At 46.4% G+C, this 22,376-nt stretch overlaps 1 protein-coding gene and 1 long non-coding RNA gene across 2 annotated transcripts in view; both read left to right on the top strand.

The window, feature by feature from the left end:
* On the top strand, nucleotides 1-688 carry LOC140370570 (uncharacterized). Its single transcript, XR_011928376.1, has 2 exons — nucleotides 1-371; nucleotides 430-688. It is a non-coding gene; the product is annotated as an uncharacterized lncRNA (long non-coding RNA).
* A 16,969-nt stretch (nucleotides 689-17,657) lies between these two features.
* The window catches only part of LOC140370943 (DNA (cytosine-5)-methyltransferase 3A-like), a 62,441-nt gene continuing 57,722 nt past the window's right edge, over nucleotides 17,658-22,376 (top strand). The window contains exon 1 of the mRNA XM_072458227.1: nucleotides 17,658-17,664. Coding sequence (XP_072314328.1) covers nucleotides 17,658-17,664 — 7 coding nt within the window. The remainder of the gene's footprint in view (nucleotides 17,665-22,376) is intronic.

Raw genomic sequence — 22,376 nt, 5'->3', positions numbered from 1 at the left:
GTCGAGGAAAAGTCTTCGATAAGACCTAGTTTAGATTTGGTTAGTCCTAGTTTTTATTTCATTTAGATGTTCAAATCCTGTTTTAGACCTGCCTGACTCCTAGTCTGGACCAAGTTTAGATCTGGGTTAGTTATTTATGATGACGCCGCCCTGATTTGGTCAAGGAAAAGTTCTAGAAAAGACCGTTTTTTTTCTTCTTGTTTATATTTGGTTAGTCCTAGTTTTTATTTTATTTTGAAAATCCTGGTTTAGTCCTGTTTTAAACCTGTCCAAATCCTGGTTTAGATTTGGGTTTAACTTGGTTTTATTCAAGTCCAGGGAAAGTTAAGTTAAGTTTTTTCAAGACCTGATTTATTTCCATTTTGGACCTGGTTTAGTCCTGGTTTGGATCAACCCTTAACCCTTAGATTAACCCTTGTTTGGACCCAGTTTAATCCTTTTTCTTTTGGACTTGGACTTGGTTCTAACACAGTCTTGGTCTGACTTTGCTACAGCTCTGCTCTTCCCTTTACTTTTCAAACCAAACATTTGTGATATTTGGTGCTTTCTTTGTCCCCTGTAGCGTTTCTGTCCGTGTTCTGTAGCTTAAGCTTTTGTATCATCTGCTTGTCGGGTCATTTTACTGAAGCCACTGTTCTTCTTTTGTAAATAAATCAAATGTGAGATATATTAAAAGATCTAAATATTGCTTTAAAGAGTCATGTTGTTCTTGCAGCAGGATACTTTATTTAGTTATATTAAAAGTAAAATGCACATGTCTTAATTTACTCCTCTTTGAACACCACATTATTACTGTCTTTTTTTTTCTTCTTTTTTTTTCTTTTTTTTTACCTATCCTGAGTTATATGTTGTCCTGCCCCGGTCTGTTTTTTATTCTGTTCATTAATTTAATTTAATTTCTTTTTTGTTTTATTTGGTTTGTTTCATTTATTTCATTTTATTTATTTTATGTATTTAGGTCAGATTGTTTTAAGTTTATATTTTTGTTGCTTAATGTTACAAAAAAATATCTTGTAAAACTATCTAAATAAACACATCTTATAATAAAGTAAACAGAAAAATATAGACTAAAAACCAAGGCCAATTGAGGCTAATTTAGGCCTTAACATCGATAAATTTAAACGTACATTTCTGTCAGAAGCTCAAGGCCCTGTTTAGTTTGTAGTGATACTTATTATGATCGTGTTATTATTATCATATTATCGTATTATAGTGTTATGTATTATAGTATTATGTATTATAGTCTTATAGTATTATAGTATTATAGTATTATGTATTATAGTCTTATAGTCTTATAGTATTATGTATTATAGTCGTATAGTATTATAGTATTATGTATTATAGTATTATGTATTATAGTATTATAGTATTATAGTATTTTAGTGCGGGGGGTTCTTGGGGACTTTCCGTGTCTTCTCATTGCGTCTGGGGAGAAGATGGTTTCCCCCGGCAACGTGAAACATGCAAATCCTCCAGCCACTGCACCAAACCGCATCGGGTCAAAGGTTAAGTAGTAATAATAGATCATCTGGAATCGTTTTAAGAGACAGTTTGAAATATTTTCGAAGGAAACACAACTCGGCATTAAATTTGTTCAGTTTTTTGGTCAGTTTTCTCTAAAGACGTCTTTTTATTTAATTTAATCCACTTATTAGGACATTGTAACACACGCAAAACCTTCCAAACTCAAACTTAACGAGACTTTTTACAAATTGTACTGAAGGATTTGTCAATATCCACAACTGAGCCTGATTTATGAAAGTTTTAACTCCAAAAAATGAGGCCAAATTGACTCAAATACTGAATACGATGTCTAAAATCTTTCTTTGTTTGTTTAATATGACATAAATTAAAAGTGTTGAAGAGTGGCAGGAACAGGAAGGAGCTCATCGTTAAGAACACAACTACAATTCATTATTTAGCTCAAATTGACAGAAAAGCTTTTATTTTTTGATGATTCACAGATGAAAAACAGATTGAACAGATTTTTTGCTTTAACCATATTTTTTTTTTATTTAATTAAAAAATATATATATATTACTTATTTCTGCCAATGCCTATGATATAATTAATATTCTGATTACTGTTATGATTATACAAACCATCAATTTTATTATTATTTTATTTTTATTGTTATTATTATTTTATCATTATTATATTTTTATTTGTATTATTATTTTATTATCATTCTTATTATGTTTTTATTTATTTTATTTTATTATTATTATTATTGTTGTATTTGTAATTATTTTATTTTATTATTATTATTTTTAAGTTAAAATAAAAAATATATATTTATTGAGCAATATGTCTTTTAGATCCTTTTTACTGTTTTGGTATTGAAGTCACAAACTCCTCCCACACTTTCGCTCCACGATGTCGAAAACAAAACTGCTCTTGGGTTTTTTCTTAACCGGCGATGAAGAGATTTGATCAGAATGAACTTGGTGTCTCTCGTCGTCGCACGTTGCCCTTTGATGCCCTCTCAGCGGGTCACGAGGAAGTGCAGCGGAAGTGGAAGTCTGAACCACTTCCTCTTCCTGGTGTCGACCTCGGTTTGAGCTCCGTCTGTGAACGTCTGAATAACATCAGCTCCAAGTCAAAAGTCTGAGAAATCGCACCAGTCAGAGTAATCTTCTGATGTAACGACTGATTTATACCGTATTTTCCAGAGTATAAGTCGCACCAGCCAAAAAATGCATATTAGAGTAGAAAAAAAACACATAATAAGTCGTACTGGAGTATAAATCGCATTTTTGGGGTAAATTTATTTGCTAAAATCCAAGACCAAGAACAGACCTTTCATCTTGAAATGCAGTTTAAAATAATAACAGATGAGAGAACATGATGAATAGGTGTACGTATGCTAACGCTAACACCTTCAGCTACATGAGGTATGCTAACGCTAACACCTTCAGCTACATGACGTATGCTAACGCTAACACCTTCAGCTACATGAGGCACAGACAGAACTGTGGTAAGTGTCTGGTATGTTAACGTAACATATGAACAGTTATTCAGATAACTATAGCATAAAGAACATGCTAACAAGTTTAGCAAAGCATCAGTTTTACCCCAAATCACTAAATCCATTGAATTCTTCTTCCTCTGTGTCACTTCTAAACAACTCCACAAACTCCAGAGGAAGTGGAAGTGCAGATTCTTCTTCTGTGTCGCTTAGAGCCTAGAGCGCCCTCTTGTGGTGGTCATTATATAATCGCCCTGGAGTATAAGTCACACACCGGCCAAAACTATGAAAATGTATGGTCCGGAAAATACGGTAATTTGATGTTTATTTCATTGAAAGTGCGATGCAAGAACCAAATGTTAATAATGTTGTGAGTGAAAGGCTTCTGAAGAGGAACCAAAGGAGGAACCAGAACCTTTGCACAAGTAAGAGAACTGTTACTTCCAACTAAATACTACACAAAGCTACTCCAAGAAGTACAAATATACGGGAACTTTTTGTCAGTTCTTGGTTCTTTTCTTTTTTAATTCCATTTAGTTCATTTGATGCACATTTGAATGTAGGAACTAGGGACTGGGACCATACTTTGGGGACTATTTTCCAGTCAGACCAGGAACCTTTCTGTTCAAAAGAGAAATGAAATTGAAAATGAAAATACAATTATTAATTAGATAATGAAAAAATAATAATAAAAAATATAGAAAAACTGAATAATAAAAATATATAAACTGAATAAAAAATATAAAATCAGAAAAATAATAATACAAATATATAAACTGAATAATAAATCATATATAAACCGAATAGACAATAAATAAAATAAAAAAATAAACTGAATAATTGTGTTTTATTGTTATTTTAATTGTTTGAGTTTTTGTGTGTCAGTTTTATATTCATACGCAGGTCGAGGAGATCGAGTCCCGAGTGGAATTTGCATGTTCTCCCCTGGGTTCTACAGTTGCCCGGCCCACTAAAAAACCTGTGTGCAATAGGCTCCTCCCACTCCGGGGACTTTCCTGGTTAAATATAGGTCAATAATGGTGTTGATTGTAACCGTCATATCGATCTAAAACTGCTTAAACTAAACCATTGTCACGTGTTTATCTGTTTTAAATGCTTTTATTTTGTACATGACATTTTATAATCACTTTTATCGATCTGGAATGTTCAAATAATTGTAAATCATTGCTACAGAATTACTCAAACAATGAATGAATTGATCAAAACACGACTAATGAAGAGGAGAAAAAGTGATTGTTCACAGTTTGTGCTGCGGTTAAAAGCGTGTTATCGGTTAAATAGTGGCTGAATGAGCGTTTTGGTTTTATTGTGGTGCTTTACGGGCCCCTGAAGTCTCCGGGCCCCGAACACAAGGTCATTATCTCCCGCCCGAGGGGCCGTTTGGGGTCTGCTGCTAAAACCACGACTTTGTACATTTATTATTACAATTACAACAGGAATTACAGACGGATCCCACTGGAGAGCAACAAGTGTGTTTTAAATCAAGAACGAGACTCATGATATATAACTCACAATAGTCCTGGTTTAGAGCTAGTTTAGAGCTGGTTTAGAGCTGGTTTAGACCTAATTTAGAGCTGTTTTAGACCTGGTTTGGACCGGGTTTAGTCCCTGGTTTAGACCTGGTTCAGACCTGGTTTAGACCTGGTTTAGACCTATTTTAGACCTGTTTTAAACCTGGTTTAGACATGGTTTAGTCCTGGTTTAGACTTGGTTTGGACCTGGTTTAGACCTGGTATAGTCCTGGTTTAGACCTGGTTTAGTCCCTGTTTTAGACCAGGTTTAGGTCTGGTTTAGACCTGATCCAGGTGCTGTGTTTATTTCATCCACATCCCCTGTTCTGGGTCGGGTGTTGGGTGCTCTGGGTCGGGTGCTCTGGGTACATGCGGGTGCTCTGGGTCGGGTGCTCTGGGTCGGGTGTTGGGTGCTCTGGGTCGGGTGCTCTGGGTACATGCGGGTGCTCTGGGTCGGGTGCTCTGGGTCGGGTGTTGGGTGCTCTGGGTCGGGTGCTCTGGGTACATGCGGGTGCTCTGGGTCGGGTGCTCTGGGTCGGGTGTTGGGTGCTCTGGGTCGGGTGCTCTGGGTACATGCGGGTGCTCTGGGTCGGGTGCTCTGGGTACATGCGGGTGCTCTGGGTCGGGTGCTCTGGGTTGGGTGCTCTGCGTCGGGTGCTCTGGGTTGGTTCCCGGGCCGGTGGTGACGGTACTGGCCCCTGTCCTCGTACTCGGGCGGCACTAGGACCCGGGACTCTGCGCACGGTCTCGCGCGGAGGCCCTGCGGAGAGAGCGGCGCATCTGGAGCAGAGCTGGCCGGGCAGGGGAGGCGGAGGACGGGGAGAGAAGAGGAAGGAGGCTCCGGGAGCGAAGCGAGACATAAAGGGCTCAGGCCTGGGACCTGGGAAAAGCGGGTAACGAGCACAGCACACGCGCATCTGCACACACGGGACCCGCGGCAGGACGCGGCAGGACGCGGCAGAACGCGGCGCTCGGAGACGCGTCGCGCACAGGAAGAGTCGACAAAAGGCGATTCGGTGTCACGCTTTTTCCGCGGACGCAGCCGAGTGTTTGGAGCCGGTACAAACGCACTTGAACTTGGCTCGGTTCCACAGTGAAGCCGCGTGATCGCGCGGGGCAATCACGACACGCGCTCCCGTTATGGGCCTCCCGTGTGCGGCTGCATCCCCGGGTCGCGAGCCGCTGCACTTCAACCGCCGCCGCCGCCGCCGCCGCCTCCGCCGCGCGCACATCCACAACTTTACCGTTCAAATGTCATGAATTATAGATGATGTGGATGCGCAGGGCGAGAGCGGCGCGCGCGCTCGACACCGGCGCGCGTCAAATGAAAGAACAGAGACCTTCATCTCGTGGCCTTGGTTACCACATTTAATAAATGAACCCCCGCGGACAGTTGCCCTGCCCGGTCCTGCAGAGGAGGTCGGACTTGATTTTAAATGCACCGGAACGCGCTCGTCTCGTAACCCTCATTAAGCCGCACGCGCGCGCGCGTGGAGGGGGGGCGGGGGGGACACGCGTAATTGCGGTGTTATTGCGACTTTTACGCGCGCGGCTCAGACTCTGCGCCGGTGTGCGTAACTTCAGCCGCGTCAGACACTTGAGGTTCAAAAAGGCACGTGAATAATTGAAGAGCGTGTTTAAGTGATCTGTGCGCGCGCGTGAATGGCGTCAGTGCCGCGCGGCAGGAGCGGCAGCGGCGGTGCTGGATACATGGGGTGCTGGAGCAGAGGGTCCGGGCCTATAGGCGGCCATGCAGTACAGTAGAATCCTATAGAAGCTGCCTATAGCGTGCAACATGACGTGGGCCGCACAATGGCAGTCCCACGCGCGTCTCGTGCGCGTGCGTGCGGCGCGCGGGGCGGTGTTTTCAGAAGCGCAGCGTGTTTGACCTACATTTGAGACAACGCGCGGGTGGAAGTTACAGTCCGAGGCTTAAGTTTGTCACAGTGTGTAGCTCAGTGTGTAGCTCAGTGTGCGGCTCAGTGTGCAGTTCAGTGTGCAGTTCAGTGTGTAGCTCAGTGTGCAGCTCAGTGTGTAGCTCAGTGTGTAGCTCAGTGTGCAGCTCAGTGTGTAGCTCAGTGTGTAGCTCAGTGTGCACTTCAGTGTGTAGCTCAGTGTGTAGCTCAGTGTGCAGTTCAGTGTGTAGCTCAGTGTGCAGCTCAGTGTGTAGCTCAGTGTGTAGCTCAGTGTGCAGCTCAGTGTGTAGCTCAGTGTGTAGCTCAGTGTGCAGTTCAGTGTGTAGCTCAGTGTGTAGCTCAGTGTGTAGCTCAGTGTGCGGCTCAGTGTGCAGTTCAGTGTGCGGCTCAGTGTGCAGCTCAGTGTGTAGCTCAGTGTGCAGCTCAGTGTGTAGCTCAGTGTGTAGCTCAGTGTGCAGATGAGTGTGCGGCTCAGTGTGTAGCTCAGTGTGTAGCTCAGTGTGCAGATGAGTGTGCAGCTCAGTGTGTTGTTCAGTGTGCAGCTCAGTGTGTAGCTCAGTGTGCAGTTCAGTGTGTAGCTCAGTGTGCAGCTCAGTGTGTAGCTCAGTGTGTAGCTCAGTGTGTAGCTCAGTGTGTGGCTCAGTGTGCGGCTCAGTGTGCGGCTCAGTGTGCAGCTCAGTGTGTAGCTCAGTGTGTAGCTCAGTGTGCAGCTCAGTGTGTAGCTCAGTGTGTGGCTCAGTGTGTAGCTCAGTGTGCAGTTCAGTGTGTAGCTCAGTGTGCAGCTCAGTGTGTAGCTCAGTGTGCAGCTCAGTGTGCGGCTCAGTGTGTAGCTCAGTGTGCAGATGAGTGTGCAGCTCAGTGTGTTGTTCAGTGTGCAGCTCAGTGTGTAGCTCAGTGTGCAGATCAGTGTGCAGCTCAGTGTGTAGCTCAGTGTGCAGATGAGTGTGCAGCTCAGTGTGTTGTTCAGTGTGCAGCTCAGTGTGTAGCTCAGTGTGCAGATGAGTGTGTAGTTCAGTGTGTAGCTCAGTGTGTAGCTCAGTGTGCAGATGAGTGTGCGGCTCAGTGTGTAGCTCAGTGTGTAGCTCAGTGTGCAGATGAGTGTGCAGCTCAGTGTGTTGTTCAGTGTGCAGCTCAGTGTGCAGATCAGTGTGCAGCTTAGTGTGCAGATCAGTGTGCAGCTCAGTGTGTAGCTCAGTGTGTAGCTCAGTGTGCGGCTCAGTGTGTAGCTCAGTGTGCGGCTCAGTGTGCAGTTCAGTGTGCAGTTCAGTGTGTAGCTCAGTGTGTAGCTCAGTGTGCAGCTCAGTGTGTAGCTCAGTGTGTAGCTCAGTGTGCAGTTCAGTGTGTAGCTCAGTGTGTAGCTCAGTGTGTAGCTCAGTGTGCGGCTCAGTGTGCAGTTCAGTGTGCGGCTCAGTGTGCAGCTCAGTGTGTAGCTCAGTGTGCAGCTCAGTGTGTAGCTCAGTGTGTAGCTCAGTGTGCAGATGAGTGTGCGGCTCAGTGTGTAGCTCAGTGTGTAGCTCAGTGTGCAGATGAGTGTGCAGCTCAGTGTGTTGTTCAGTGTGCAGCTCAGTGTGTAGCTCAGTGTGCAGTTCAGTGTGTAGCTCAGTGTGCAGCTCAGTGTGTAGCTCAGTGTGTAGCTCAGTGTGCGGCTCAGTGTGTAGCTCAGTGTGCAGATGAGTGTGCAGCTCAGTGTGTTGTTCAGTGTGCAGCTCAGTGTGTAGCTCAGTGTGCAGATCAGTGTGCAGCTCAGTGTGTAGCTCAGTGTGCAGATGAGTGTGCAGCTCAGTGTGTTGTTCAGTGTGCAGCTCAGTGTGTAGCTCAGTGTGCAGATGAGTGTGTAGTTCAGTGTGTAGCTCAGTGTGTTGTTCAGTGTGCAGCTCAGTGTGTAGCTCAGTGTGCAGCTCAGTGTGCAGATCAGTGTGCAGCTCAGTGTGTAGCTCAGTGTGCAGATGAGTGTGCAGCTCAGTGTGTTGTTCAGTGTGCAGCTCAGTGTGTAGCTCAGTGTGCAGCGCAGTGTGCAGTTCAGTGTGTAGCTCAGTGTGCAGCTCAGTGTGTAGCTCAGTGTGTAGTTCAGTGTGTAGCTCAGTGTGCAGCTCAGTGTGTAGCTCAGTGTGTAGTTCAGTGTGTAGCTCAGTGTGTAGCTCAGTGTGCAGATGAGTGTGCAGCTCAGTGTGTTGTTCAGTGTGCAGCTCAGTGTGTAGCTCAGTGTGTAGCTCAGTGTGCAGATGAGTGTGCAGCTCAGTGTGTTGTTCAGTGTGCAGCTCAGTGTGTAGCTCAGTGTGCAGCTTAGTGTGCAGATCAGTGTGCAGCTCAGTGTGTAGCTCAGTGTGCAGATGAGTGTGCAGCTCAGTGTGTTGTTCAGTGTGTAGCTCAGTGTGCAGCTCAGTGTGCAGCTCAGTGTGCAGCTCAGTGTGTAGCTCAGTGTGTAGCTCAGTGTGTAGCTCAGTGTGCAGCTCAGTGTGCAGTTCAGTGTGCGGCTCAGTGTGCAGCTCAGTGTGCAGCTCAGTGTGTAGCTCAGTGTGTAGCTCAGTGTGTAGCTCAGTGTGCAGCTCAGTGTGCAGTTCAGTGTGTAGCTCAGTGTGTAGCTCAGTGTGTAGCTCAGTGTGTGGCTCAGTGTCCGGCTCAGTGTGTAGCTCAGTGTGCGGCTCAGTGTGCAGTTCAGTGTGCAGTTCAGTGTGTAGCTCAGTGTGCAGCTCAGTGTGTAGCTCAGTGTGTAGCTCAGTGTGTAGCTCAGTGTGCAGTTCAGTGTGTAGCTCAGTGTGTGGCTCAGTGTGCGGCTCAGTGTGCAGCTCAGTGTGTAGCTCAGTGTGCAGCTCAGTGTGTAGCTCAGTGTGTAGCTCAGTGTGCAGATGAGTGTGCGGCTCAGTGTGTAGCTCAGTGTGTAGCTCAGTGTGCAGATGAGTGTGCAGCTCAGTGTGTTGTTCAGTGTGCAGCTCAGTGTGCAGATCAGTGTGCAGCTCAGTGTGTAGCTCAGTGTGCAGATGAGTGTGCAGCTCAGTGTGTTGTTCAGTGTGCAGCTCAGTGTGTAGCTCAGTGTGCAGTTCAGTGTGTAGCTCAGTGTGCAGCTCAGTGTGTAGCTCAGTGTGTAGCTCAGTGTGTAGCTCAGTGTGTGGCTCAGTGTGCGGCTCAGTGTGCGGCTCAGTGTGCAGCTCAGTGTGTAGCTCAGTGTGTAGCTCAGTGTGCAGCTCAGTGTGTAGCTCAGTGTGTGGCTCAGTGTGCGGCTCAGTGTGCAGCTCAGTGTGCAGTTCAGTGTGTAGCTCAGTGTGTAGCTCTGTGTGTAGCTCAGTGTGTAGCTCAGTGTGCAGCTCAGTGTGTAGCTCAGTGTGTAGCTCAGTGTGCAGCTCTGTGTGCGGCTCAGTGTGTAGCTCAGTGTGTAGCTCAGTGTGCAGATGAGTGTGCAGCTCAGTGTGTTGTTCAGTGTGCAGCTCAGTGTGTAGCTCAGTGTGCAGATCAGTGTGCAGCTCAGTGTGTAGCTCAGTGTGCAGATGAGTGTGCAGCTCAGTGTGTTGTTCAGTGTTCAGCTCAGTGTGTAGCTCAGTGTGTAGCTCAGTGTGCAGATGAGTGTGTAGTTCAGTGTGTAGCTCAGTGTGTTGTTCAGTGTGCAGCTCAGTGTGTAGCTCAGTGTGCAGCTCAGTGTGCAGATCAGTGTGCAGCTCAGTGTGTAGCTCAGTGTGCAGATGAGTGTGCAGCTCAGTGTGTTGTTCAGTGTGCAGCTCAGTGTGTAGCTCAGTGTGCAGCTCAGTGTGCAGCTCAGTGTGCAGTTCAGTGTGTAGCTCAGTGTGCAGCTCAGTGTGTAGCTCAGTGTGTAGTTCAGTGTGTAGCTCAGTGTGTAGCTCAGTGTGCAGATGAGTGTGCAGCTCAGTGTGTTGTTCAGTGTGCAGCTCAGTGTGTAGCTCAGTGTGTAGCTCAGTGTGCAGATGAGTGTGCAGCTCAGTGTGTTGTTCAGTGTGCAGCTCAGTGTGTAGCTCAGTGTGCAGCTTAGTGTGCAGATCAGTGTGCAGCTCAGTGTGTAGCTCAGTGTGCAGATGAGTGTGCAGCTCAGTGTGTTGTTCAGTGTGTAGCTCAGTGTGCAGCTCAGTGTGCAGCTCAGTGTGTAGCTCAGTGTGTAGCTCAGTGTGCAGCTCAGTGTGCAGTTCAGTGTGCGGCTCAGTGTGCAGCTCAGTGTGCAGCTCAGTGTGTAGCTCAGTGTGTAGCTCAGTGTGTAGCTCAGTTTGTAGCTCAGTGTGCAGCTCAGTGTGCAGTTCAGTGTGTAGCTCAGTGTGCAGCTCTGTGTGTAGCTCAGTGTGTAGTTCAGTGTGTAGCTCAGTGTGTAGCTCAGTGTGAAGCTCAGTGTGCAGCTCATTGTGTTGTTCAGTGTGCAGCTCAGTGTGTAGCTCAGTGTGCAGATCAGTGTGCAGCTCAGTGTGTAGCTCAGTGTGCAGATGAGTTTGCAGCTCAGTGTGTTGTTCAGTGTGCAGCTCAGTGTGTAGCACAGTGTGCAGTTCAGTGTGTAGCTCAGTGTGCAGTTCAGTGTGTAGCTCAGTGTGCAGCTCAGTGTGTAGCTCAGTGTGTAGTTCAGTGTTTAGCTCAGTGTGTAGCTCAGTGTGCAGATGAGTGTGCAGCTCAGTGTGTTGTTCAGTGTGCAGCTCAGTGTGCAGCTCAGTGTGCTGTTCAGTGTGTAGCTCAGTGTGCAGTTCAGTGTGTAGCTCAGTGTGCAGCTCAGTGTATAGCTCAGTGTGTAGCTCATTGTGTAGCTCAGTGTGCAGCTCAGTGTGTAGCTCAGTGTGTAGCTCAGTGTGCAGATGAGTGTGCAGCTCAGTGTGTTGTTCAGTGTGCAGCTCAGTGTGTAGCTCAGTGTGCAGCTCAGTGTGTAGCTCAGTGTGCAGTTCAGTGTGTAGCTCAGTGTGCAGCTCAGTGTATAGCTCAGAGTGTAGCTCAGTGTGCAGCTCAGTGTGCAGATCAGTGTATAGCTCAGAGTGTAGCTCAGTGTGCAGCTCAGTGTGCAGATCAGTGTGCAGCTCAGTGTGTAGCTCAGTGTGCAGCTCAGTGTGCAGCTCAGTGTGTAGCTCAGTGTGCAGCTCAGTGTGCAGCTCAGTGTGCAGTTCAGTGTGTAGCTCAGTGTGTAGCTCAGTGTGCAGTTCAGTGTGTAGCTCAGTGTGTAGCTCAGTGTGTGGCTCGTGGCTGTTGTGGAGCTGTGGTGTTTTCAAAGTTGGACCATAACTTTGATGCTTTTACTTGAACAGAGTTCTGAAACATATTCTTCTGTTACACATTCTTACAGACTGTGGGAGGCGTGTGACTCTTCATATTATTACTGTGTCTGGAATGTTCCACGGCATGGAATTTACAGGTCATATCTGTGGAGAGGTGACGCCCTGGTTTACCCCAGTTTAGCTCTGGTTTTGTCCTAGTTTAGCCCTGGTTTAACCCTGGTTTAGTCCTGGATTAGCTCTGGTTTAGTCCTGGTTTAGCCCTGGTTTAGTCCTGGATTAGCTCTGGTTTAATCCTGGTTCAGCCCTGGTTTAGTCCTGGTTTAGTCCTGGTTTAGTCCTGGTTTAGTCCTGGTTTAGTCTTGTGTTGGACAAATCACATGTGACATTAACAGTTGTGAAGTCGTCGTTATTGACACATTATTTAGACGTAAACTAACTTTTTTATTCTGTCTTTTTCAGGAGAGAAGAAGAAGAAGAAGAAGAAGGATCATTCCTCATTTTTGTTCTTTTTAAGTTATTCATTTTTTCGCCCGTCGTCTTCTGAAGATCCAAACCGTCATCAGCTTTTTCCAATGATGCCGTCCAGCTCCATGTCCAGCCCGAGCAGCCCCGCCTTCAAAGCGCCCGACTACCGCGACTCGCCCGCGCGCAGAATGGTAAGAAGCGGCTAACGGGACAAGCTAGCACGTTAGCATTAGTGCCATTAGCATTGCAGCTGTCCATGGGTTTGAAGACGTCACACACGCTGTCAGATAGTCATGAAAAACTGTGCATAAAACAGAAAATGAAACGGGTTTATGCTTGAAGAAGACAGAAAGTATAATATAAAGTTAATCTTCCTCGTCCATAAAACCTCAAAACTTTCAAGAGCTCGGACTTTGTGTCTGATCCTAAAATATAACAACAGGACGGATGGAAATGAACCTCGTTAAAACTGTGTCTAACGTTTATCAGATAAGATGTGCCTTTATTTGTCCACACATGGGGACATTTCGGTGAGTCCAAACCAGGACTTAACCAGGACTAAACCAGGACTTAACCAGGACTTAACCAGGACTAAACCAGGACTTAACCAGGACTTAACCAGGACTTAACCAGGACTTAACCAGTTCTAAACCAGGCCTTAACCAGGACTTAACCAGGACTTAACCAGGACTTAACCAGGACTTAACCAGGACTTAACCAGGACTTAACCAGGACTTAACCATGTTGCTAAAGCCCGTTTTTGTGGCATGATCCCTGTTTCTGGAGGTTTTGTTTGGTTTGTGACTGGAGTGAGAATCGGCTTCACACTTCCTTATTAGCATAGTAATACGTAAGCTAGCAATAGCATTAGCTGCTAACGGCCTGTCCCGACCACAGTCACACATTTTCTGGACAAACGGGGTCTTTGGGGACGTGACAGAAGAGAAAGAATCCTTCGTTTGGCACTGCTCACAGTGAACACGCAGCTTTTGTCCTGAAGATGGCGGAAGCAACGAGTGTGACGTCACTTCTGATCCATGGCTAACGCAAATAAAAACAACTGTACATAACCAGACTTTTGGTAAACACTGATAAGCGACATGTCATTCATACTGATAATATACTTCAGACGTGCTAAAAACGCCGTGGCTAAAGTTGACGTTTTGGACGTTTTTACAGTTTGATTGCGACATTACGGCATATTTGTTTTACCAGAACTGAAACGATTGTGTCAAAAATGTATGAAATATTATCGATCTCGCAGTAACACACATACTGCTACTTACATTCTTTGCAGTAATACATTAAAAACACTGGACTAAGTACCTCAAAGTGGCAGAAAGTTGCAGAAATAGTGGTAAAAGTAGCGGTTTTCCAACAAATATCTCGATCTAACTCAAATAAACTGCTTTATGTTTTCTCACTGTTTTGGCTTTCGGTTTAATGGTTTGACAAAAACGAGCAGAATGGTTTGACAAAAACGAGCAGAATGTTTAAAAAGTAAATAATTTAATTGACTTTTGTCCTGAACTGGAGGCTTAGTGGTTCGATTCCCGTGACTGTCGTTACAAACTGTCACTGTGTCCACTGTAAGTCTGTAAAAACATCAAAACGCGACGTTAAATGTGAAAATATTGCAACAAACGATGATCCTGAATAGCATTTTAGCTGCTCAGTAAAACTGAAAAATGTCTTCAATAATGATAAAACAACACAATAAAACTCACAAGATCAATAAATATATATGCTAATTCCACACTCTGCAGCTTAAATAATAAGAAAAATGAGAAAAATGTCCCAGTTGTGCGAATAATTATAAGTCTAATTTTAATATAAATAATAAACTTTAATTATTGATAATGTGCTTTTTTCTTTTTTTAAAATATAATTTGGTGCTATTTTGATGTTCATTTGTTTGTTGTGACTATTAAATTTAGACTGTAAATTTTACATTAATAATTTCACCATAAATGTATTGAATTGTTACGCAAAATATTTTAAAAACACAATTTCGACAGTATTTATTGTAATATTTCCTTCACTCTGACTTGTTTAAACTGCAACTATTCATTAAAAGTATTCAAGTATTTAAATAATCGTAATTATTTTGACTTTTCTAACTCTAAAACACACGTAAAATATAACAAGACTGTGACATCATTAAATCAAAATGTCAAAAAAATAACCAAAAAACATCAATAACATATTTTTTCGTATGCAGAAGCCGTCAGTCACCGTATTTTAACATTTTCACCACATTTTAACATTTATTTGGTTAAAAATGTATTTTAAAAGCCTCAGTTTACACCAGAATCAATCGTTTGTTTTTTCAGCGACTAAAATAAGTATTTGCAGCTCAAAAGCAGAGAAACACGTCACAGTTTCATGAAGTTATCGACCTGGTTTAATCCTGTTTTAGTGTTTGTCGCTCTCCGTTCTGGTCACGTTCTCTGCAGTGTTTTCAGGTGAAAGCTAATTGAAAACGTTTATGAATTAAGAACCCTTTAATCTGACTTTAATCTGGTTTAGTGTCGGTTTATTCCATTTCATTCATGTTTTAATCCCGACTTAATCCCACCATTGTGTCTTTGAAATAGACTGTAATCCACAGCAAATGAGTCGTTTCCAGTTCAAATGAGGTGATAAAAGCCTCTGGAATACACAGTACACTAATATATTATATATTTTGAATGAGTGAAAATCCTCAAAATATCACATTTCAGAATCGAGCTGTATGTGTTTTATGAAAGTTTATGCTAAATTCCTTATGAATATGAATATTCACGATCAAATGGATGAAATGTTGGTGTAAACTAAGTAAACAAGTGTTTTTAAATACATTATCAACCAAACAAAGTGGAAAATACAGTGAATTTAATCTTCTAGATAGAGGATATTTATGGATTACATGTAGTATTAATGAAAATCCAAAATAGTTTATTCTTTTTTTGACATTTTGATTTAAAAATGCTGTTGTTTTTGTTTTTAAAAATAGATCTTTTATAATCGGTTGAGTCCCGGTAACAATTATGACAACAAAATAAGACAAAAAAAAGTCATAAATAGAAATGTGTACAAGGCTAAAAATAAAAAATGATCTTAAACTGTTACAAATGAGTTTACGGTTTGACTGTTTCATCATTTGTGAAAATGGAAAATGTTCGACATAAATAAACACGTCATTTGTCAGAAAAGTGTTAATATATATTTACCTGTGAAGTATTTATAACCGTAAAGTAAAGTGTGATTATAGATACAGCTTTAGAGAGTGTGAAGGAAAAGGCTGAACTTATTATCCTGTAAAATAGTTCCAGTCCTCATATGACGTGTAAGAACCGGGGACTGGGACCGGGGACTGTACAACCCTGTACAACTTAAGACAATTTAAGACAACTAAAGACTTAGAAAACAAACGTCACCGATCCACGAGAGAAAATACAACTCTTAATTAGTAAGAAGTGAATTGTTAAATTAATTAATTGTTTGTCTAAAATCAGTTTTATGTGCCTGGTGTGTTTAGCGAGATGATTTATTTTTAATATATATATATATATATATATTTTAAATATTATTGTCATTACTATTATTATTATTACCATTATTATTATTATTATTATTATTATTTATTTATTTTAATTTTTTCATCTTTCAAAATAACGGAAAAACAAAACAAAAAAAGCAAAAAATAACCAGAAAAAAAAAAAAATTTAAAGTAAGAATTTAGGGGAAAAAGGAGGTGTCCAAATATAAAAACAGTTTGAGGCACATCAGGTCCAGTTTCTGTTAAATTGTTCTAAGTCGATGTGTTCCTTTTGTCGGTCCAGTGTCGGTCCCGTGTCGGTCCCGTATCGGTCCAGTGTCGGTCCAGTGTCGGTCCCGTGTCGGTCCCGTGTCGGTCCAGTGTCGGTCCCGTGTCGGTCCCGTGTCGGTCCCGTGTCGGTGTCGGTCCAGTGTCGGTCTCGTGTCGGTCCCGTGTCGGTCCCGTGTCGGTCCCGTGTCGCTCCCGTATCGGTCCCGTGTTGGTCCCGTGTCGGTGTCGGTCCAGTGTCGGTCTCGTGTCGGTCCCGTGTCGGTCCCGTGTCGGTCCCGTGTCGCTCCCGTATCGGTCCCGTGTTGGTCCCGTGTCGGTCCCGTGTCGCTCCCGTATCGGTCCCGTGTCGGTCCCGTGTCGGTGTCGGTCCAGTGTCGGTCCCGTGTCGGTCCAGTGTCGGTCCAGTGTCGGTCCAGTGTCGCTCCCGTGTCGCTCCCGTATCGGTCCCGTGTCGGTCCCGTGTCGGTGTCGGTCCAGTGTCGGTCCCGTGTCGGTGTCGGTCCAGTGTCGGTCCCGTGTCGGTCCAGTGTCGGTCCAGTGTCGGTCCAGTGTCGCTCCCGTGTCGCTCCCGTATCGGTCCCGTGTCGGTCCAGTGTCGGTCCCGTTTCGGTCCCGTGTCGGTCCCGTGTCGGTCCCCTGTCCGTCCTGTGTCGGTCCCGTGTCGGTCCAGTGTCGGTCCAGTGTCGCTCCAGTGTCGGTCCAGTGTCGCTCCCGTGTCGCTCCCGTATCGGTCCTGTGTCGGTCCAGTGTCGGTCCAGTGTCGGTCCCGTGTCGGTCCCCTGTCCGTCCTGTGTCGGTCCCGTGTCGGTCCCGTGTCGGTCCCCTGTCGGTCCCGTGTCGCTCCCGTGTCGCTCCCGTATCGGTCCCGTGTTGGTCCAGTGTCGGTCCCGTGTCGGTCCAGTGTCGGTCCAGTGTCGGTCCAGTGTCGGTCCCGTGTCGGTCCCGTGTCGCTCCCGTGTCGCTCCCGTATCGGTCCAGTGTTGGTCCAGTGTCGGTCCAGTGTCGCTCCCGTATCGGTCCCGTATCGGTCCCGTATCGGTCCCGTATCGGTCCAGTGTCGGTCCAGTGTCGGTCCAGTGTCGGTCCAGTCCAGTTTGTGTCATGTGATGCCCTTTTGCCCCGCCTCCAGAAGCATGTCGAGAGAACAATGTTAAAAAGATGAAACTGTGTTAATCTCTCAGTTTGAGTTTGAAATGAGGTCAGGATAACACGATGAACCACTGACATAAATACAGTTAAACCTCCGGGAGGTTCCACCGACTAGAAAAGGACAGAGTATAACAGAGTACTTTTACAGTACGTGGAAAAACGTCTCATTGTACTTGTTTTTTATCATCACTATTATTATTTACATTGACATTTTGGTCCATTGTGGTGTTTTTAAATGTGCTTTATAGATAAACTTATTCACCAGTCAGTCAAATATACTCTGATAAGGAACAATGTCACTTATATTTATGGCCTAGTTAAATATTTGTGTGTATTTCTTATTTTCGGGGGGATATTGCAGTATTTCTGGCTTCTGTCATCACGTTCTATCTGAAACCGGGTCGTTTAGTCTCCTGTACAAAGGGGCGTCGGCTGCGGCTGGTTTGCACGTTCCGACTCCTCGTCTCTCCTGTCCGGGCCCTGTTCCCATAGCAACGCGCATTTCCCGAAATAACCGCGAACTCCCGAATACTCCCTCGACGTGTTTCCAAAGAGAGGGTTCACGTCGGGCCGCAGACGCAGACCTGTTTTTGTCTCGTGACGTTTCGCCCGTTCCGGAAGGGCAACATGGCGGGTTTGGCTTGGTTTTTTAATAGTTTTATTGTTTTGTGGAGGAGGATGGATGAGGCGGCTGTTACCGCGGCGCTGGATCATGTGTCATCAAATTAACCGACGCCTCTCGGAGATGCAAATGAGGTTTTATATATGCAAATCCAGCCCCGCGACCTGAAGCGACCTGAGGCGACCTGGTGAATGTGAAGTGATTAACAATGGGAGTGGGAGGAGTCTGCGGAGGCACCGATATATCGTTTTTGGCCTTAAATGTGAAGTTAAAGCTCTTATCGCTGCGTTGCAACCCTGTTACAGACTCGTGCGCTCAGCTCAGAGAGGAACCTCCCACTGCTCCTTGTCACCTCCCACTCTCCTTGTCACCTCCCACTCTCCTTGTCACCTCCCACTCTCCTTGTCACCTCCCACTCTCCTGGTCACCTCCCACTGCTCCTGGTCACCTCCCACTCTCCTTGTCACCTCCCACTCTCCTGGTCACCTCCCACTCTCCTGGTCACCTCCCACTGCTCCTGGTCACCTCCCACTCTCCTTGTCACCTCCCACTCTCCTTGTCACCTCCCACTCTCCTGGTCACCTCCCACTCTCCTTGTCACCTCCCACTCTCCTTGTCACCTCCCACTCTCCTGGTCACCTCCCACTCTCCTTGTCACCTCCCACTCTCCTTGTCACCTCCTACTCTCCTGGTCACCTCCCACTCTCCTGGTCACCAGGGCCGGCCCAAGCCTTCAGGGGGCCCTAAGCGAAAACATTTTTGGGGGCCCCTCACCACGTCATCAGAATCAGTTTTATTGCCATTGTCAGTAAACAATTCACATATGGGAACTTTCTTCAACGCAAACAAAGCACCAAAACTCCAGGGCATCTGTTTGCCAGTTAGTTTATTCTCAACACCTCACAAGCTCAAATATTGATAACTTAAATCCCACAATGCAACTTGGTATTCCGCTGACATCACCTCTACTCCCTGTACAAATAACACACGTCCCAAATATGTTTTTGGGTGTATTTGTGGGCGTTAAGGGTCGACAGCCACATTAGCACATTAGTTTAAATTAATGAACAGGGGGGTCTGGGGGCCCTCCCCCAGAGATTTTCAGACCTTTTTTGGGTCTTCTGCTGCATTTTAATGTGGTCCAGCCGGCTAAAGTAAGAGTAAAATGTTGAGGTTGTAATGCTATAAAATGATGATGTGATGAAACTGTGCCAGGAGAAAATGACTAAAGCCAGTTATTAATACATTAGTGTACTTAATTACTCAATACAATATTGGCTATGAAAAATAATTATGGTCAAATTGATTAATTTTAACTGAAAATGTAAAATTAATAGTTATCCTTACTAATTTATCTTTTACAGCTCCCAACTGTTCCTTCTTGCTAAAGTGACAAAACAAGTTATATTAAATTAAACAAATGGCATAAGCATTGCTTGATTAACAATTAACACTGATAAAACAAACATGTTATTCCCAGAGAATGAACAGAACGAGAAGTGAAGGTCCAAACCTAGCTTTAGTGAAGAGACTGTGTTTCTGCAACTTTGCCACTTTTGTATAAAAATATATAGTATTATTCTATAACAGACGTAATTATAATATGTCTGGTTATTTTTCACTATCAATTTATTATAATTTATAACAAATAGTCTAATGATGCTTTTTAAATAAATTGAAATGTTTTATTGCTCTATTAAAAGTGAATTACAATATAAATGTTTGTTCTGATCAGAACACCACACACTGGACTCCTGCATGAAACAATGCTGCGATGTGATTGGCTGATGGACCTTACGTGCATAAACCTTTACGTTCCTCTTATTGCACTTTAAGAAGTCAAAGTAAAACAGACACGAGTCATGATTGATCTCACACATGGTGATGTGAGAGAGAGGGACGCAAACTCAAACCGCTCATCTCTAACTGAGGCTGCACAGGGGCCTGGGACAGGGGCCCTGCACAGGGGCCCTGCACAGGGGCCCGGGACAGGGGCCCTGCACAGGGGCCGCACACTGTTCACTCCAAAGTCTCACGTCAGAGGTTCTGGACGAGACGGTGCTCGTCCGGACCAGATCTCCGCCTCTTAGTGATCTGGGCCATAGACGCCCCTCACCGGCCTCACCTGCAGCTGACACTGCGGGGTTGGTGTAAATGTGAAGCTTATTATCTTTCATTCAGACATATTATTGTGCGCGGGGCAGAGCTCTCGTCGCCTCCAGCCTGAGCGAACTAACGTGACAGAATCGTGTTGTTTCAAACAGCAGCATTAACCGTCTCTTTGTGAGATAAGTTCAATACCTGGAGAGTGTTGTTGAGTTTGCAGTTTCTTTACATCGTCAAGAAGTTTCTTCTTTCGTTTTTCGGCATCGGGGGGATATATTCCTCTGGACATGAGGACCACGCAGGGACCACGTTGTGTTGTGTTTATGTTTAGCTCTCTTCTCCTCGCGCACAATGAAGTTGCCCAATCAGCGCAGGTTTGGTGCCTTGGTTGCCAGATTGTCATTACAAATAAATGCGGTTTGTGCGTTATGTTACCGCAGTGTGCGCTGCCGCGCCAGCAGCGCTACTACACTAGTGGCTGCGCTTGCAGTTCGCATAAGACGGGTTGCCAGATTGGGGGCCCTATTAACGCCTCGGGGCCCTACGCGGCTGCTTAGTTCGCTTATAGGCTGGGCCGGCCCTGCTGGTCACCTCCCACTGCTCCTGGTCACCTCCCACTCTCCTTGTCACCTCCCACTCTCCTTGTCACCTCCCACTCTCCTGGTCACCTCCCACTCTCTTTGTCACCTCCCACTCTCCTTGTCACCTCCCACTCTCCTGGTCACCTCCCACTCTCCTTGTCACCTCCCACTCTCCTTGTCACCTCCCACTCTCCTGGTCACCTCCCACTCTCCTTGTCACCTCCCACTCTCCTTGTCACCTCCCACTCTCCTGGTCACCTCCCACTCTCCTTGTCACCTCCCACTCTCCTGGTCACCTCCCACTCTTCTTGTCACCTCCCACTCTCCTTGTCACCTCCCACTGCGCCTGGTCACCTCCCACTCTCCTTGTCACCTCCCACTCTCCTTGTCACCTCCCACTCTCCTGGTCACCTCCCACTCTCCTTGTCACCTCCCACTCTCCTTGTCACCTCCCACTCTCCTGGTCACCTCCCACTCTCCTTGTCACCTCCCACTGCTCCTGGTCACCTCCCACTCTCCTTGTCACCTCCCACTCTCCTTGTCACCTCCCACTCTCCTGATCACCTCCCACTCTCCTTGTCACCTCCCACTCTCCTTGTCACCTCCCACTCTCCTGGTCACCTCCCACTCTCCTTGTCACCTCCCACTGCGCCTGGTCACCTCCCACTCTCCTTGTCACCTCCCGCTCTCCTGGTCACCTCCCACTCTCCTTGTCACCTCCCACTCTCCTTGTCACCTCCCACTCTCCTAGTCACCTCCCACTCTCCTGGTCACCTCCCAATCTCCTGGTCACCTCCCGCGCTCCTGGTCACCTCCCACTGCTCCTGGTCACCTCCCACTGCTCCTGATCACCTCCCACTCTCCTGGTCACCTCCCACTCTCCTTGTCACCTCCCACTCTCCTTGTCACCTCCCACTCTCCTAGTCACCTCCCACTCTCCTGGTCACCTCCCAATCTCCTGGTCACCTCCCACGCTCCCGGTCACCTCCCACTGCTCCTGATTACCTCCCACTCTCCTGGTCACCTCCCGCACTCCTTGTCACCTCCCACTGCTCCTGGTCACCTCACACTCTCCTGGTCACCTCCCACTCTCCTGGTCACCTCCCGCGCTCCTTGTCACCTCCCACTGCTCCTGGTCACCTCCCACTGCTCCTGATCACCTCCCACTCTCCTGGTCACCTCCCGCGCTCCTTGTCACCTCCCACTGCTCCTGGTCACCTCCCACTGCTCCTGATTACCTCCCACTCTCCTGGTCACCTCCCGCGCTCCTTGTCACCTCCCACTGCTCCTGATCACCTCCCACTCTCCTGGTCACCTCCCGCGCTCCTTGTCACCTCCCACTGCTCCTGGTCACCTCCCACTGCTCCTGATCACCTCCCACTCTCCTGGTCACCTCCCGCGCTCCTTGTCACCTCCCACTGCTCCTGGTCACCTCACACTCTCCTGGTCACCTCCCACTCTCCTGGTCACCTCCCACTCTCCTGGTCACCTCCTCTTAAAGCAGCAGAGTTTAGGGTGCTCTCTATAACGGTCCCCTAGGTATTCCCGTCCCGTCCCGTCTCGTGCTAAACTTTATAATCAAAATCAAATAATGAGTCAAGTCTTTTGGTCGACTGAAACACGTGGCCCTGAGCCTCATATGTGGCGCTCTTGGTCTTGTGGTGTTGTCAGAGTCGTTTACGGCGAGAAAAGCCTCCATTAACCCGAGGTCGAGCGGAAAGGTCGAGCGACGCGGTGGAAACGTGAATTCATCCATCATCCATTAGTGTCCCACGTGAAGTGTGCGGCATTTACATCGAGAGATGGATGAGTCTGGGCTGAAAGAGGGGGAGAGGAGAGGGGGAGGAGGGAGAGGAGAGAGGAGAGGAGGAGAGAGGGAGGAGAGGAGATGGAGAGGGGGAGGAGGGAGAGGAGAGGGGAGAGGAGGAGAGAGGGAGGAGAGGAGATGGAGAGGAGAGGAGAGGGGGGGAGGAGAGGAGAGGGGGAGGAGAGGAGAGAGGGGGAGGGGGGAGAGGAGAGGGAAGAGGAGAGGAGAGG

Source organism: Eucyclogobius newberryi, unplaced genomic scaffold (genome assembly GCF_026437365.1).
Source record: "Eucyclogobius newberryi isolate DKJ021-1_F unplaced genomic scaffold, fEucNew1.0.hap1 SCAF_21, whole genome shotgun sequence".
NCBI lineage: Eukaryota > Metazoa > Chordata > Actinopteri > Gobiiformes > Gobiidae > Eucyclogobius > Eucyclogobius newberryi.
The sequence above is the reverse complement of the archived record's forward strand: the minus strand, read 5'-3'. Positions and strand labels throughout refer to the sequence as shown.